Below are 15877 nucleotides of genomic sequence, written 5' to 3'. Positions count from 1 at the left end.
TAAGACTTTCAAAAGAAGAAACAGACAGAAGAGACAGAATGGTTTAAGAGGGAGGAAGGCAGAGAGAGAATAGTTTAAGGGTGAGGGAGAGAAGTGGCCATGAGAGACACAGGACACACAGCACGCGTGTTTTCACGCAGCGTCAAAGTCTGTCTGGTGCACACAAACACATTCTGGGGCGCACAGAGGGCTTCCACAAGCCTCTCCTAACCAACCCCTGCTCAGGTTGCAGTTAAAGGGCCTTTAGAGGGGGTGGGCATTAAGGAGAAGAAAGAAGGGTGTACAAACCCAGTGAGATCCCTGAACTGAAGATGAGGTGTCCCGTTGGTCAAGGATAAACCTGCACAGTACAGGATCTCGTTCACAGTACGGTCTGCTTCGAGCTGCAGACGCACTCGTCTGGCTTTTGCATCACAGCTCACGGGAAGCAGATGTTTGGTTTCTTCCTGAGACTTTTGGTTCCTGCTACAAACACAAACCGTGGCTGCCGGCTCCCAGCTAACGGCAACCTGGGGCTGCAGGTGAGCGGTGCCAACGGCTGGTTTTGCCAGGGCCGGAGCACGGAGCCAGCCGGAGCGGGCGCGCTGGGGGACAACAGCCGCTCCACTGCCTGGAACAAGTCGCTGTCACACAACAGGGAAAGGAGCGAACGCATAAGCGAGGGAGACAGAAGCGGCACGAGCTGCCCGAGCGCTCGCTGGCCGTCCCGTACTCTGCAGGCTGCCACGTCACCACGGCTCTGCAGAAGGACCGACACGCTCCACCACAGGCATTCTCAAAGGGCACGGACCGAGGAGCGGGTAGCACGTGTTTATCATATTTCATATGATGTTCTGGTATGATCTACACAATGAAGAGACTGGCTGTTACCTATTAATAGGAATTGATTAACTATTCTGCTGTGCTTACGCTTTTATTCCTTCTCCTTCTTTACCAGTGAGAATCATTTAGGAATCATTTTAGCTTTTTCACCCAGAATAAAGTTGTTTGCTTATTTTTCTGAAATAAAAACATCCATGTGGGTAGTTACACTCAAGTAACTACTCTGATAAATGCTATAGCGGTGAATTGCCCTAACCAGAGAAGCCTTAAAATATTTTGTTCTCCTGACAAGTCATATCTATTTCTCCTTCCAGCTCTACACCTGATACCAAACACGGGAGGAGAAATACTGACTGTCCTCCAGCTTCTTCAAGAGCAATGCACATACAGGCTCAAACAGGACAAGAGGACAAGGGGAACTGGGTTTTATTTAACTAAAAGCTTTAATTATCCTGAAAATTAAAAAAACCAAAACTGAACAACCCCAGTCCTTGAAAGATAGAAATAAACCCATTGCTTTTTGGTTTGGTAAAGCCAAAAACCCTCCCAGCATGGAGCGCCAGCTCTAAAGGGATGGTGCCGTTACACAGAAGCTCAGCAGCAAGAGCAAGAGGAAAGGACGGCATCTGGAGAAGATGCACACACAAAAACGTATGTGGAATACAGTAGTTTTACTGTGTCTTGTAATTTACCGCTAGGAATTACTTCTTGCGTTTTCAGTAGCCATTTAGAAAGCCCCGTGGTGCAGAATCACCCACACTCGGTCTGTGGGCATTCAGCTCTTCCTGCAGTGTCGGTCACTGCTGTCTGAACATCCCTAAGTACCTACACACGGTACTGAAGAACAAACTGAACTGTTTCCAGAGCTAAAGGAGACAGTTCTGAGTCAAGGGACAAGTCCTGCAGATGGTTACTGAAGGGCACAGCGCTCATCACAGCAGATCTGCGAGCACCAGGCCTTAAGGCTATGAGAAGACACAATATTCGTACAGTAGCTGCTAAGAAAACTATGGCTCAGGTAGCAAAAGTTTTTTCTTTGTTCAAGCTGCCTTTCCTAGCCCGTCCTTTACAAAGAAAATCATCACAGAAAAAATGCAAAGGACCTACACGGCGTTAGGGTTTCAGATCAAACGTAAACTCGCAGGACAACTTTAAAGAAGAATTAAAGAGTGATCTCAGAACTGGCCGATGTAAAAAAAATATATATACAAGACCTTCAGGAAAAAAAAAAGCATAACACCCTCAAAGATTATGTGAGTGTGATAGGAGCTGTGGGTCAGAAAGGGAAATGCTGCCCAGTGGTTGGAAGGTGCCATTGCAAAAATACTTTTATATTGATTGCATTAATTTGCATAACAGTAAATTTAGAAAAGGTAATTGCTAACAGTTATGTCTGAGAAACATAATTTCACTAGATACATTTTACAGAGATAGACATGATTTACTACATATTTAACCTTCTACTCAAGCAGAGTGGGAAAATCACAGCAAAGTACATCGATCGGGTTCTCCCGTCAGCCCAAACAGCCAAATCTGCATTCTGCTTTTTAATGGATCTTCTGAAAATGGATTAAAACATAATTCTGATTTTCTATTAGTTTCTCTTCAGTAATTCCGTCATCCCACTCAAAGAGAGAAAAGTAGCATCTTCGATTTATTTTTAAATGGCAAAACAAAGCCATAAGCTTAAACCCCGCTTTGTTCCCACCCTGCTTGCGTTACAAAGCCCTCAGTCAGAGCCACTACGCTGCCCTCCTAGGTTACAGCTGTCAGTCACAACGCTGCTCAGAGATCATAATGTCCAAAAGCCACCGAAAACAGCCACGCTTTGCCGCCTGTTTGATGAGTTGGAACGATTTGCTGACGAGATCAGAGTTCATGAGTGCAGGTAAAAAACAGGATTCTACGCTGGCATCACATGGTATCCAAATTCTGTATCCAAAGCAATAACTGGTGGAGGAACCACTCGCCGGTACAGCAGCCACTACATTCTTTGGAGCAATCAGATACTTCCCCCAGTGCTTCGAGATGCACTGCTCTACGAACACTAACCCTACGGGAGGCAGGGATCTCCTCCCAAGTGCAGCAGAAGAAACCCTAAGCCAAAGGGACGCTGTCAGACACAAAAGGCATCAGACAAATGCAAATCACCTGCTGCTCATACAGAGCATTTTTTATACAAAGCGTTATCCCCCCCTCACTGTTAGATTTTACCTCGAGCAGCTGAATGCCACAAAGCAAAGCCCGTCCTGCCCCACAGCCATTCCTTTTAACTCTTTTAAAAGCCATTAAACTATTTCTGTCCTATTTTGCAAATGCAGCTCCTTAGGATATCTGACAGCGTCCCTTTGAACAGAAGTGTGAACAAGCTGCATCTAGTACTGATTAAAATGTCAACATTTACACAGGATAACATTTAAAATCCCCAATATTTATCATCGCCGGAAGTAAAAATATTCTTAACATCTAAAATCATAATCATTCTGTTCAATGCTGAGCGTCAAAAGCATTAAGTCATGATGCTTAACATCATAAACGCTGTTTATCACCACTTACGCCCATGATTTAACAAGGTCTCACTTGTAAAAATGTCAAAATCCCTTGAAAATCAGGCAATTAAAGGCTGGGTGTGACAGTGCCGTACCTTAAGAGGGCGTGGAGAGCCCACCCTCCTCCACTTTTTACAGTCAGGATGTGCAGCCGAGGTGCTGAGAGACTCAGTTTTTACCACTAGGCCGACAAACCCTGGAGCAGGACAAGACGTCGCAGTCCTGGGCCAAGAACATCTGCGACGCCGCTTCCCTCTGTCACCTCTGCTGCGCAGCATTTGTAACAAAGCAGGCTCTGCTCTCCCTAAGCTGAGGACACCAGACACCACTATTTCTTAAAGTACGGCATGAAGGAAACACCCCTGTGCATCTCCTGCAGGTGAACATACTTTCTTCACTTTTTTTTTTTGTTGCGTTATCCTGGGTTTTTTTTACACAATTACTGATTTACCAAACACTCAGGAGTCTCATCCCATTTTAGCTAAATATTTTCTTTCTGCTGCAGGGTTGTACGTAAGACTTTAAACTCTGTATGGGGAAAACTGTTGTATTCCAATATAGTGTTTCAAAAGAGAGGGAAAAATAAAGCGATCTGTTAAAAATCCTGGCAGTTTTGTTCAGTAAAGGTGTTTTTTTAATTTTTTTATGAAAAATGTACCAAGGAGTAAACATCAAAGAAATCAGATGATGCATATAAAAATAGTTTTCAGTGGCTCTGGAGGGAAAAAAATAGCAAAAATAAAAGGAAATAAATGAAGAAAAATAGCAAATAATGGTTTCTTTTTTTCTTTCTTCACATCACTGAGCATCCTCTAGAGGTCGTTCTGGGATCACCCTGAAATAAGACAGACACAGCTGAGCTTGGTTCTTACACTGTAAGCCTGGTGCCCATCGCAGTGGTTCAAAGTGATTTTTTTTGTCATTTAGGGATATTCAGGGAAAACCACGACTAGCAAGAGAGTCCAGCAGAGGTCCCAGCTGCAGCCAGGACAAAGGCACTGCTGCTCTGGCTGTGGTGTTCCGCGCTGGAGTGAGTGGATACTCTCTTTTACACTACTTTTTACACTGATACAGAGGATAAATCAAATTCGTGGTGTCATTGCTTTAGAGCAGGAAGTTCCCTGCATTATCGCAAATCATGTTTCCATCTGAGAGAGATCTGGGCTGCACAGCCTCTTCTTTGGGTAAAATAAGGTTTCTGTTTCAGGTGCTTTATAGAATCATAGAATCTCTTGGTTGGAGAAGAGCTTTGAGATTGAGTCCAGCCGTCTCTAAATCCCTGAGCACCTCATCTGCCTGTCTTTAAAATCCCTCCAGGGATGGGGGCTCCACCACTGCCCTGGGAGCCTCTACCAGTGCCCAAGAACCCTTTCTATGAAGTAACTTTTCCTGATGCCCAATCTGAACCTTCCCTATTGCTGTCACTTGGGAGAAGAGCCCAGCACCCCCCTCACCACAAACTCCTTTCAAGCAGCTGCAGAGAGCGATGAGGCAGCTGCCTTTTCTCCAGGATAAACACCCCCAGCTCCCTCAGCCACCTCTCATAACCCCTGTGCTCCAGCCCCTTCTCTAGACACACTCCAGCCCCTCAGTGTTCTTCTTGTACTGAGGGGCCCAAAACTGAACCCAGGATTCGAGGTGCGGCCTCACCAGTGCCGAATACAGGGGCACAATCGCTTCCCTGGACCTGCTGGCCAGACTGTTTCTGAAACAGGCCAAGGTGCCACTGGCCTTCTTGGCCACCTGGGCCGCTGCTGGCTCATGTTTAGCCACTGTAAACCAACAACTCTCTCTCTACACTATACATACTACAACTGCGCTACTCAGTTTCCGAAAGACTAAGAAAGCCTTCAGAACTCCACTTCAACCCTGCACAGCGTGAGTTCTGTGTAAGAAGAGCTCCTGATGGGCGCTGCTCAGGAGGACAGACCGCTTGAGCTTGGAATAAATGTACAATATTTTCTGATACCCTTGTATCAAGTGTCTTTATCCTTTTCACTCAGCTGACTGCTGGACAGTTACTCCACAGTACTTAACTAAGGGTTATGAGAACATGCAGGTGGCATTATTACAGAAAACAGGTTGATTTCAGATGCAGCAGGTAGATACTACCAGAAAATAAACCAATAAGCTGAAGCTTGCAGCAACCGCAGCATCCCACCCCTGCCAGCTCCCGGTTTTTAGGGGTTGTATTTTCCTATGGTCACCTTCTGCTTACAGCAAGAACAACACAAACTATTGTTTATAGAGAAACAAACACTGGCATGGGAGAAATGCTAAAACTGCTAAAACTAATTTACCAACCCTAAAACCAACTTGTGCCGTTGCAATGCTGCGATCTGCCATGGACTTCCACAGATGCCTGGCACCCTGACCTGACCGCAGCCACTGCTTGAGCCGATTCCTGATTCATCTTCAATTCATTCCTGATTCAAGCAGTCATTCCCACAAGAATCGCTCCCATGAAACTCTATCTGAGCATGGTAGCAACACTGCAGGGCTGCAAGCCATTCTGAGATCGCGCTCTGCAAGCAACCACTGGAAAAATGGACTAGGAAGCTCAGAGCTCGCAAATGCTGGTTTGCCCATGAATCTCGTGCCTCATTAGTCCAACCAATGAGGCACAAATTAAACGTGGGGCTGCATCTTATTACCTGTTGGTTGAAAAGGTCATCTTCTCCAAACTCTGCTTCATCTTCTTCGTCTTCGTTCTCTCGCATCACTACTGATTTAGTGACGCTTCTCACTGCGACTTCCTACACAAAATGACAGACAGATAAGGAGATGGCCAGTAGTTTATATCTCTGTCTTTAGGTTTTGCTGTACTAAATATTACAACCCTACTAAATTTTGGAGGGTTTAAAGCAACTTGCCTGTGATTTAACACTACCTATGCAAGCAAATACTGGTAATATCCTGCAAACCACAACAACATTCTTATTTCTATCCACTAAAAGGCATGGAAATGTAATTTCCAATAAGTGCCAGGAATTTTTGATCATTACCTAGGGATGTGAGAGGAAGCAGCCATGCTACAGGTGGCTATTAATCAATTTTATATAAGCTCACAGCAGACCCAGCCAGGAGCCATTCTGAGGCACCACAGTGGCAGAAAGTGAAGTTTTGCAGTACGATTACATAGCATTAAGAATATTCCTAATTTCTACTCAATATTCAGTATCAATTCCATATATCAATTATCAGGATGATCTTCCAAACCAGGCACTGAAAGGAATTCTAAAAGGCCAGGAAGCTTTCTTTATTACTGAATTATTTTAAACACTTCTTAGTAGTAACAAATTCTTCTGTACGCTCGCACCCTTGAAATCAGGGGGGCAAACTTCTACTTGTTGAAGAAGTTGCCCAAAACACACCTTTCCAAGCAGAGATGCTAAGGGCAGCCCCAGTGGGAAGAGACACGGATCTCAAGCTGATTTGGATAGGATTTTAACCACTTCTATCGGAACAGAGAGCCAGTTGGCTTTCTATTGCTACAAACAACTCTGCCTCCTACCTTGTCCTGTGCTAGTTCCGGCACAAAGTGCTCCACAGAACTGCCAGCAAGGAAGGCAGCAGGAAAACTGACACAACTGTGTTCTGTTTCTCTTTCCTATTTCTATCAGTTCGCTGGGACAGCAGCACATTTATGGATAACAGCCACGATTCTGCCTTGCAGGAGGCCTCTGCAGGGATGGGGTTAAAAATCAGCTGTGGGCAGATGTAGGACAACACAGAGAACACAGGAACACGGGCCCAATGAAAACCTCTGATAGATTTCCAGCACCAAAAGGATGGCTGTCTGCCTACAGTAACCTCTACACCGCACCCCAGAATACTGCAGGTCTGATATAGTGCAGCTTTGAATTACCAGCAATACTTATTTTCTTTGTCTCTTCTGAAAACACGTACTTCTAAAATACAAAATATTAAACAAATTCTCTACTAGCAGAGTGTTTTTCTAAAATAGGGGAAAAAAATGTCAATGGATGTAAGCATGATGGTCACAGTATTCCAGTTTCCCCAAAATCTCAGCGATACATGCAGTGTTATGAACTGTCTTACTTGAGAAGGGGGATCTTAAACTGAAGATTTTGCCATCGCTGTGTGTCCCACCCCCAAAATACAGAGTTTGGGAGGTAACCCAGCCCTCAGCTCTGTTCGGTGCAAACAGCCTACCTCTCCTTCGGAGTTTACGAGGTATGTGCGGATATTTGCTCCAGTGCCCCAGCTGCCTTGATTCTTCCACACAAGAACAGAGGGGGGGCTGTGAGATACACCTGCATCTGCACCCCAAATCTAGGGAGAAAGACATTCTGTAATTAGCTATTTAGGCATGTTTTATTTTTAAATATACAGAAACCCCTAATTCTCCTGCTTCTCTCTACATACCAGTTTCGTTTCTGAATTCAAAGGGCATTTTTACCCCACCTTGACCTAAACCATTACTTGTGCAAGTAATGCAAAGAGTATATTTAGTAAGATATTATATCCCCAACATAAGGATATGGAACTGTTGCGATGAGTCCAGATGATCCGAGGGTTGCAGCACCTCTGCCATGAGGACAAGCGGAGAAGGTTGGGGTTGTTCAGCCTGGTGAAGAAAACACTCCAAGGAGACCTTAGAGCAGTTTCCAGTGCGGAAAGGGGCTCCAGGAAAGCTGGGGAGGGGCTTTTTACAAGGGCCTGGAGTGATAGGATGAAGGGGAACGGCTTTACATTGGAGAGGGGCAGATTTAGACTAGATATCCAGAAAAAGTTCTTCACAGTGAGGTGGGGAGGTCCTGGCCCATGTAAGTCGCGGCTGCCCCATCCCTGGAGGTGTTCAAGGCCAGGTTGGATGGGCCTTGGAGCAGCCTGATCCAGTGGGAGGTGTCCCTGCCCATGGCAGGGGGTGGAACTGGATGGGCTTTGAGGTCCCTTCCGACCTAAACCATTCCATGAGTGAGAGAAAGAGAAAATTCTCCAATATTTCAGTCATCAATTCTTTTCTGAATATACAAATTTCTGGTAGTGCTGTCTCAACGACTAGGCTGTAGGGAGCCAGGACATAAAATACAGCTTGTAGGATATCGGATTTAATCTTTGATGCGCCTCACCAATTGATACTTCAGTAGAAATAGCTGGAGCTAATCAAAAGAAAAGCATCTTTTCTTCTGAAAGAACATCTGCTGCAGACTGAAAATAACACAGGAAATTCTAGGAAAACAGCTGTTCCACTATGGCTGAGAATGTTCAAGTCTCAAACTGAACCAAAGCCTCCTACACTGAAGAGGAGTTGGACTCGATGACCCTTGTGGGTCCCTTTCGACTCAGGTTATCCTACGGTTCTATGACTAAACGCTCTGAAATGTTCCTGTTTCATTCAGAGGTTGATCAGGATCAGAGTTTCAAACCTGGGCAATGGTAGTTGAAAACAAACAGCCCTTGACCTGTCCCCTCTTTTTTCTCTGTGCATGAAATGGTTTCAAAGACTGAAGTGCTAAAGTAGAAATTTAATTTCTGTTCTGCATTTTTATAACTGAAACCCCCCTCCTGTAAAGCAAGATCCATGAACCAAGAAATTATAGATAGAATCAGGCTGTACGAATATCAGATTTACAACAACCCAGCATCGACAGAATTTGCCAACACGTTGTTGGCGTGATGCGAGTGTGACTTACCGTTACAGTCTGCCCAGCTCTGAGGACATATTTCGGAGTAAATTTGTAAGCAATTTCTTCTCCATCTCCAAGTTGTCTCTTCAGTCTCCAGTTACCCAAGGACTGATCCTGATGGACACAGTCAAAAAGTTATTTAGGGTGAGCACAGCAGAGCAAACAGGCATCAGGGCCTTCTCTAGGTCTCTTTGTTGCTAAAACAATCCAAATATAAATTAAGCGACATGGTTGTTAGACACCTGCATTCTAACTTGAAAGTATTCTACACCCACTAACGGTCTGAAGTGTAAATACCATAAGGATTCAGCAAACTTTGAAGAGATACAGGTCTCCTGCAGAACAGTTCTGCTGGCAAGGCCGTTGACACAAGCAAGGTACCAGCACACACGTAGATGTCTGGGACACAAGCTATGTTCTCTTCCTCTGCAGCAAATGTTACACCCCTGCTGGCACACTGCACTGCTCTACTTTCAAATGGTCCTGTTCATTACTGCAGCACATTGCTCCTGCTCTCCAAGCGACTCCACCCACTCATGCTACACAGAGCCCTTGTAACCTTCCAATTCAGCTCCTCCTGCTGGTTCTCCAGCAATTCTACTGACATTCACCTTCTCCGAGTTGTTCTTCAGTTGAACGTATTTGCCCTCCAGGTCTATCTCTTCTATGCTGATACTTCCTGTAGCCGAAGCTTGCTGGGACATCTGGAAGCTGCTGCTACTGCTGCTGCCGCTAACACTTCCAGTGCCAATTCCGCTTGTTCCACTGCCTGAAAGCTCCTCTGTTTCAAGACGTTTTCTCTTGCCCCGGGAAGAGCGAACAAGGGAAGTGCTGCTACTGCTGCTGCTGGAGGTAGCCCGAGAGACTGTGACACGGGAGGAGGGACTTGGAGAGAGCTTCAACCTTAACACAAGAAAGCAAGCATTTTAATGAACTCAAAAGGGAACTACACACAAAGCAGTAACACTACAGGACTCTCTGTAACCACTGTCATACCCCCACGGCCAAAAGCAGTCTCACTGTGTGTCAGGACTGCACGGGACAGAAGTGGGGGGCTATCCTGGGAGATGGAACATGGAATGCGGTGCTAAGAGAGCACCACAGATCACTTAACCCTCCCCTCCAGTGTATCTGCCACTGAACACACCGAGACCATTACGAAAACCAAAATAACATAAACGTGGTGTTCAGATGAGAACACTTGCAAATCTCCTGTACAATACACTGTGGTGTGAAGCCAGTATGACTTCAGTGAAAGAAAATCTGACATCAAATGGTAAAAAAACAAGCATACGAAATGAAAATAACACCTGTTAGTCCCACAAAAAGAACGTGGAATCTGTACGCACCTTTCCTCTTCTCCCTCTAGGAGTTTTCGGTAAGCACTGATCTCCATGTCCAGTGCTAATTTAACATCCAGCAACTCCTGGTACTCCGTGAGCTGCTGCTGCATCTGGTCCCTCATTTCTGTCATTTCCATCTCCTTTGCATCCAGCATCTTCCTAAACTTTTCCCGCTCACCAGCCATCATTTCCTCCAGCTCACGAATGCGATCTTCTGCTGCGCTGGCCTAGGTGGACAGCATAAGGGAAAAAACAGTTGGCATCTACGTGGGTACAGTAAAATAGCTAAAAATTCATCTCCTTCCTAACTGAACAGAACAAAGATTTCTCTGATTCAGAAAATATGAAAGCACAGCAATGTATTGTTGGGGTTGTTCAGCCTGGAGAAGAGAAGGCTTCAGGGAGACCTTAGAGCAGCTTCTAGTACTGAAAGGCACTCTAGGAAAGCTGGGAGGGGGGGGCTCTTGATCAGGAGGACAGGGATAGGACGAGGGGGGACAATTTTCAGCTGCCAGAGTGGAGACTGAGATGAGATCTTAGGGAGAAATGTTTTGCTGTGATGGTGGGGAGGCCCTGGCCCACGTTGCCAAGAGCAGTGGTGGCTGCCCCATCCCTGGAGGGGTTCATCGCCACGTTGGATGGGGCTTTGAGCAACTGGATCCAGTGGGAGGTGTCCCTGCCCATGACAGGGAGGTGGAACTGGGAGGTAGTGGAGACCCCATCTCTGTAAACATTCAAGGTCAGGTTGGAGGGGGCTCTGAGCAACCTGAGCTGGGTAAAGATGTCCATGCTTGCTGCAGCATGGCTGGACCAGATCAGCTGGAAAGGTCCCTTCCAACCCAAAGTATTTGATAATGTTCCATGTACCCAAATAATAGTGTTCTCTATCAGAGAGGAAAGCAGATGTAGTCCCTTTACCTGCTTCTGAAGACCAGAAAGCTGGTAGCTGAGAGATTCTATTCTCATGCGAGCCTCCTTCAGCTCCTCTCGAGCTGCACCGGCAGCTTTATCGTTTTGATCTGAGGACAGTTTGGCATTCTCCAGCTGGAAGGCAAGTTTGATACAAGTGAAGAAACAGAAGATATTTAATTAGAATGGAAACCCGGTAAGTTTAGGATAAGAACTGCATAACATTAAGGAAATACTTTATCTCCCTCAGACCTGTTCCTGAAGGATTTGCTTATGCTATTAAAATAACAGTCCATTAGCCTTTCCTTTATTCAGGCTGTCTTACAGTTTCCAAATACTGAGGTTCATGTGATCACACAATCTGCCTGTTCATCGTAAGAGCAATCATACTGGGTCAGAGCAAAGGCTGCCTCGTTCACATCCCAGTCTAACAGCTCCTGGGATGCTCAAGGATGAAACTCAATAAACTATTCTGCAGGTAGTATGTCTCAGCTGGCCATTTGCAGCTCAGGGGCTTTCTAAGCCAGGGATGATATTTCAATGCTTACTCTGTGGATTTTTCAGACAGAAATTTGTCTCCATCTTGAATGCACAGGGCACAGAGTTCAGCTCTGTATTACAACCTGCTTTTGTTTCTTCTCAGTCTGCCCCTGGACATTAACTGTCCATGCTTCTACTGAAAGACAATAAACAATCCCTCCCCGTTCACCTTCTCGATTCTACCATCCTTGTGCAGATATCCCTTGTATCTTCCCTGTCTCTCAACTCACTGCTCTGCCCAGGTGAAGTTTTATTTTAACCTCCCCTCCCACAGGACCCGTTTCATGCTCCGAATCACCTTTGCCTCCTCTGCATTCCACTACTTTTTCAAAAAGGACTAAAACTCTGCACAGCGCTTCAGCTGACATCCTACCCCAGGGGCAAAACCCAGCACAGCTGGGTGTATCCTCTTTCCTGAAAAGCTGCCAACACAGCATTTGTGTTCAGTTTTTATTAATGTCACCTAGTGAACCAGCTTCATTTCAATTTCAACTGAAGCTGACACAGCTCAAAGCCGTTCCATGCTAAGTTTCATCAAAGCAGAGAGCTCAGAACACCATCCTTTTCGTGCCTGGCAGCTGGAGTTCAGCAATTCCGCTCCACCCCATGGAGCCAGGAACTGAACTGCCCCAATTCTAAGAGCAGTAACAGGAGAAACATGTTCTCTAGGCACACTCACAAAGCTTTATAAAAGCAGCATCTACATTAAAGGTTTTGAAAGAACTTCAAGTCAAATACATGCTCCACTGCTTCTTGTCCGGTTTAAACCTAAGGAGTATTTGAATGCTGACAAACATTCCCTCCCTTACGGCCATGCTGGCACAGTGCCACATCCCTAGATTCAGCATTTCCGTTGCTCGGTGTCAAAGCCCACGGGCAGAGCAAGATGCAGGCTGTTAGCCAAGAGCCTGTCATCCCAGAGAAGCTCAGCACCTAAACTTAACGCCCTGCTTTGAGATCAGATTCTGTAACAGCTCAGCCTCTCCAAAAAGGGACACATCTTTATCCACAAAATCAAGCTCATGGCTAGACTCGTTTTTCCCTTCGCATCCCAACTTCATCCACAACAACAACCATCTCTTATGTGGGGAAAAAGCAGCTGAATTTGTTCATCCTCTGGTTCAAATCTTGTCACTTTTTCACTCTCCAAGTCTCTATTTTGCACACTTCCTTTGTTCTACGAGGCACCTTCACACTGGACCTTCTTCAGACTAAGACATCAATCCAAAAATCTCGGCATATAAAAACATACGTTGCTAGCTTTGGAGATTAGTATCTCTTATTTATATTGTTCCTGCTGTAAGAAATAGCTAAAGATCTGTAGACTGATGTTTCACAAACTGTAAATCATCAAACCAAAGAATTCAAAGGGAGTCTCAGTGAAGGGCAGCTGAGAACAATGTTAGCAGCACCATAACTTTCTCCACCACAAGACAACTGGAAGTGGCCATAACTACAGGCAAGTATTGTCAATACCAGAACGCTGGCAGCTCCCCAGATCTTTCAGTGAGGACAACGAATATTAAAGAAACCCAAACCTATAACCAGCAATTGTACCGATAACGAAGTCGATACTCATCCCACGTCACCAGTGCTGGATGAACTGGAATTTGCTAATTTGGGAGAATTAGAAAATTAGAACTTGCTAGTCTGAAGAAAAGGAGACTGAGAGGAGACCTTATCACTCTCTACAACTGCCTGAAAGGAGGTTGTAGTGAGCTGGAGGTTGGTCTCTTCTCGCTGGATAAGGGGAAATGGCCTCAAGATGCGCCAGAGGAGATTTATGTTGGATATTGGGAGGAATTTCTTTGCTGAAAGGGTTGTCAAGCATTGGAAGAGCTGGTTGAGTCACCCTGGATGTGTTTTTACTTGGGGACATGGTCTAGCGGAGGACTTCGCAGGGCTGGATCGACAGTTGGACTCAATGACCTTAAAGATCTTTTCCAACCAAAACCATTCTGTGTTTCTGGGATTTGCACCTGTGTGATGGATACACATGACTCCCAGCCATGCTTTGGTTCAGGCTGACCAAGGAGCAGCAGCCCTCAAGCCCTCAGGGTGAACTTGCCAGTCCCTGGCCCAGATTCAAGACAATGAAAGCATCTCAGAAAAATATTTGGAGAGGTGGTTTCGAAACCCAGTAGTGCAAGACAGCAAATACAGAACAAGATACCAGAGCGAAACCAAAGGATCCACCTTGTCTATAGTACTGACTGGCAGCAAACTACTTCACCCGATAAATATTACCCTCAGGGTGGGCCCAGACTGAGCTCTCCCCTGAGCAGTAGCCAGACTGCATGCCCGGTGACTCCCTCCTAGAGCAGGGACCGACTTCAGTGTTAGAGATCCCTCACACGAGACCCAGAGATCCTGCCTTAGCCAAGGTGGGGAGATCCCCTACCCGCAACACATCCTTGGTAACTGACTGATACCATGTTGAATTAATACTGTGAAACATTGCTGATCCACAGAGCTACTCAATGTTATAAACATTGTATGGATAAATCCATTAGCCATAAACCATTGACCAATTCCGAGACTAAAATTGGATCCAGCTGCACCCAGGCTCCAAAAGGAGTTTAGAAAGCAAGGGGGCTGCTCTAAACCTCACGACGCAATGGGAAGTTTCTCCTTACTCTTTGTGTCTCCAGCCTCTGTGTGAATCATTCTCACTCAGTTTTCCTTTGTACGTTGCTTACATGCAGTGATTAATAAGGTGAACCTTGGCAAACTTACTGAACCTCATCAAACCACTGTCAAACTTCGTTAAATTCCATCAAACTCATCAAACACATTCAAATCACTGTTTTACCTCAATAAAACACTTTGCCGCTGCTCTCTTTCAACCAAGATGCATTCCACTCATCCGCACCAACAGGCAGGTAAGTCAAGAGAGTGCAAATATTTTCAAACTTTTAAGCAGCATGGATTAAATGACTCCTGTGTTAACATTCCTCTCCGCTCCGGGAAGAGCTTCGCGTCCAGCTCTGGAGCCCCCAGCTCAGGAAGGACATGGATCTGTCAGAGCGGGTGCAGAGGAGGCCACAGAGGTGATGCGAGGGCTGGAACACCTCTACTTTGGAGAAAGGCTGAAGAGCCAGGGTTGTGCAGCCTGGGGAAGGCTCCAGGGAGATCTGATTGAGGCTTTTCAGTTCTTCACAGGGGCCAATAAGAATGATGGGAACTGAGTTTTAGCAGGGCCTGTTGTGAGAGGAGAAGGGGTAATGGCTTTAAACTAAAAGAGAGGAAATTCAGTCTGGCTGTAAGGGAGACTTTTTTTTGACAAGGAGGGGGCTGAAACACTGGCCTGGGTTTCCCAGAGCTGTGGGAGAAGCCCCATTCCTGGAACCATTCAAGGCCAGGTTGGATAGGGCTCTCGGCAACCTGCTCAAGTGGAAGACAGGCCTGGTCACTACAGGGGGTTGCACTGGATGAGCTTGAAAGTTCCCTTCCAACTCAAACCATTCAATGATTCTATGATTTCCAATTTATAAACCATGGTTTTCATCACCAAAGTTGGTCCAAAAACGTCCCACAGCTTGTGTGCAGTTTACCCGTCACCAATGAAACCGTAACTGAATCCAGTAATTTTCCATCTAGAACTACCTCAGATCACTGACATGCGAGAAGGCTTATGCACATTTAAGAGTATCTGGGCCAGTAAGAACACTTCAAAGGCCATTGTAAGAGTAAAATGACAACACCACATCAGACACAGAGCCCCTCCCAGTATGTCCATATCAGTTTACAAGGTAACTGCATCCACGCAAAAGCCCGTATGGAAATGCAGCTGTTCCCCAAGCTCCAACCCATTCCTCCGGCTTCTCAGAGCCAACATATTGCACCTCTGCAAGTGTCCTCCCTGACCTCCACTTGGAGGAAGAACTGGATCTACTGACATCACGAAAGAAATCCTTCTAGCAGAAGACACTGCTTAATCAACTACCGCATGGCATCCTCAACTCCCACTCCCTCTGCAGTGACCAACAGTTCCATGTGTTTTCTCACAAAGGGCCTTTCCTGGCTAACGCTGTTCATAGCTGTTCCCTCTGGCTACCAC

General features: G+C 45.8%; 1 protein-coding gene across 1 annotated transcript in view; it reads right to left on the bottom strand.

Moving 5' to 3' along the window:
- Positions 1-3015: 3015 nt before the first annotated feature.
- The window catches only part of LMNB2 (lamin B2), a 36566-nt gene continuing 23704 nt past the window's right edge, over positions 3016-15877 (bottom strand). The window contains exons 6-12 of the mRNA XM_069878080.1: positions 11287-11412; positions 10375-10595; positions 9637-9928; positions 9032-9139; positions 7548-7667; positions 6026-6127; positions 3016-4206 (exon numbers count right to left, since the gene is read on the bottom strand). Of these exons, the coding sequence (XP_069734181.1) occupies positions 4165-4206; positions 6026-6127; positions 7548-7667; positions 9032-9139; positions 9637-9928; positions 10375-10595; positions 11287-11412 (1011 nt within the window). The 3' untranslated portion in view covers positions 3016-4164. The remainder of the gene's footprint in view (positions 4207-6025; positions 6128-7547; positions 7668-9031; positions 9140-9636; positions 9929-10374; positions 10596-11286; positions 11413-15877) is intronic.

Source organism: Phaenicophaeus curvirostris, chromosome 28 (assembly GCF_032191515.1).
Source record: "Phaenicophaeus curvirostris isolate KB17595 chromosome 28, BPBGC_Pcur_1.0, whole genome shotgun sequence".
Lineage (NCBI taxonomy): Eukaryota > Metazoa > Chordata > Aves > Cuculiformes > Cuculidae > Phaenicophaeus > Phaenicophaeus curvirostris.
Note: the sequence above shows the minus strand (reverse complement) of the source record. Positions and strands in the feature narration are given on the sequence as shown.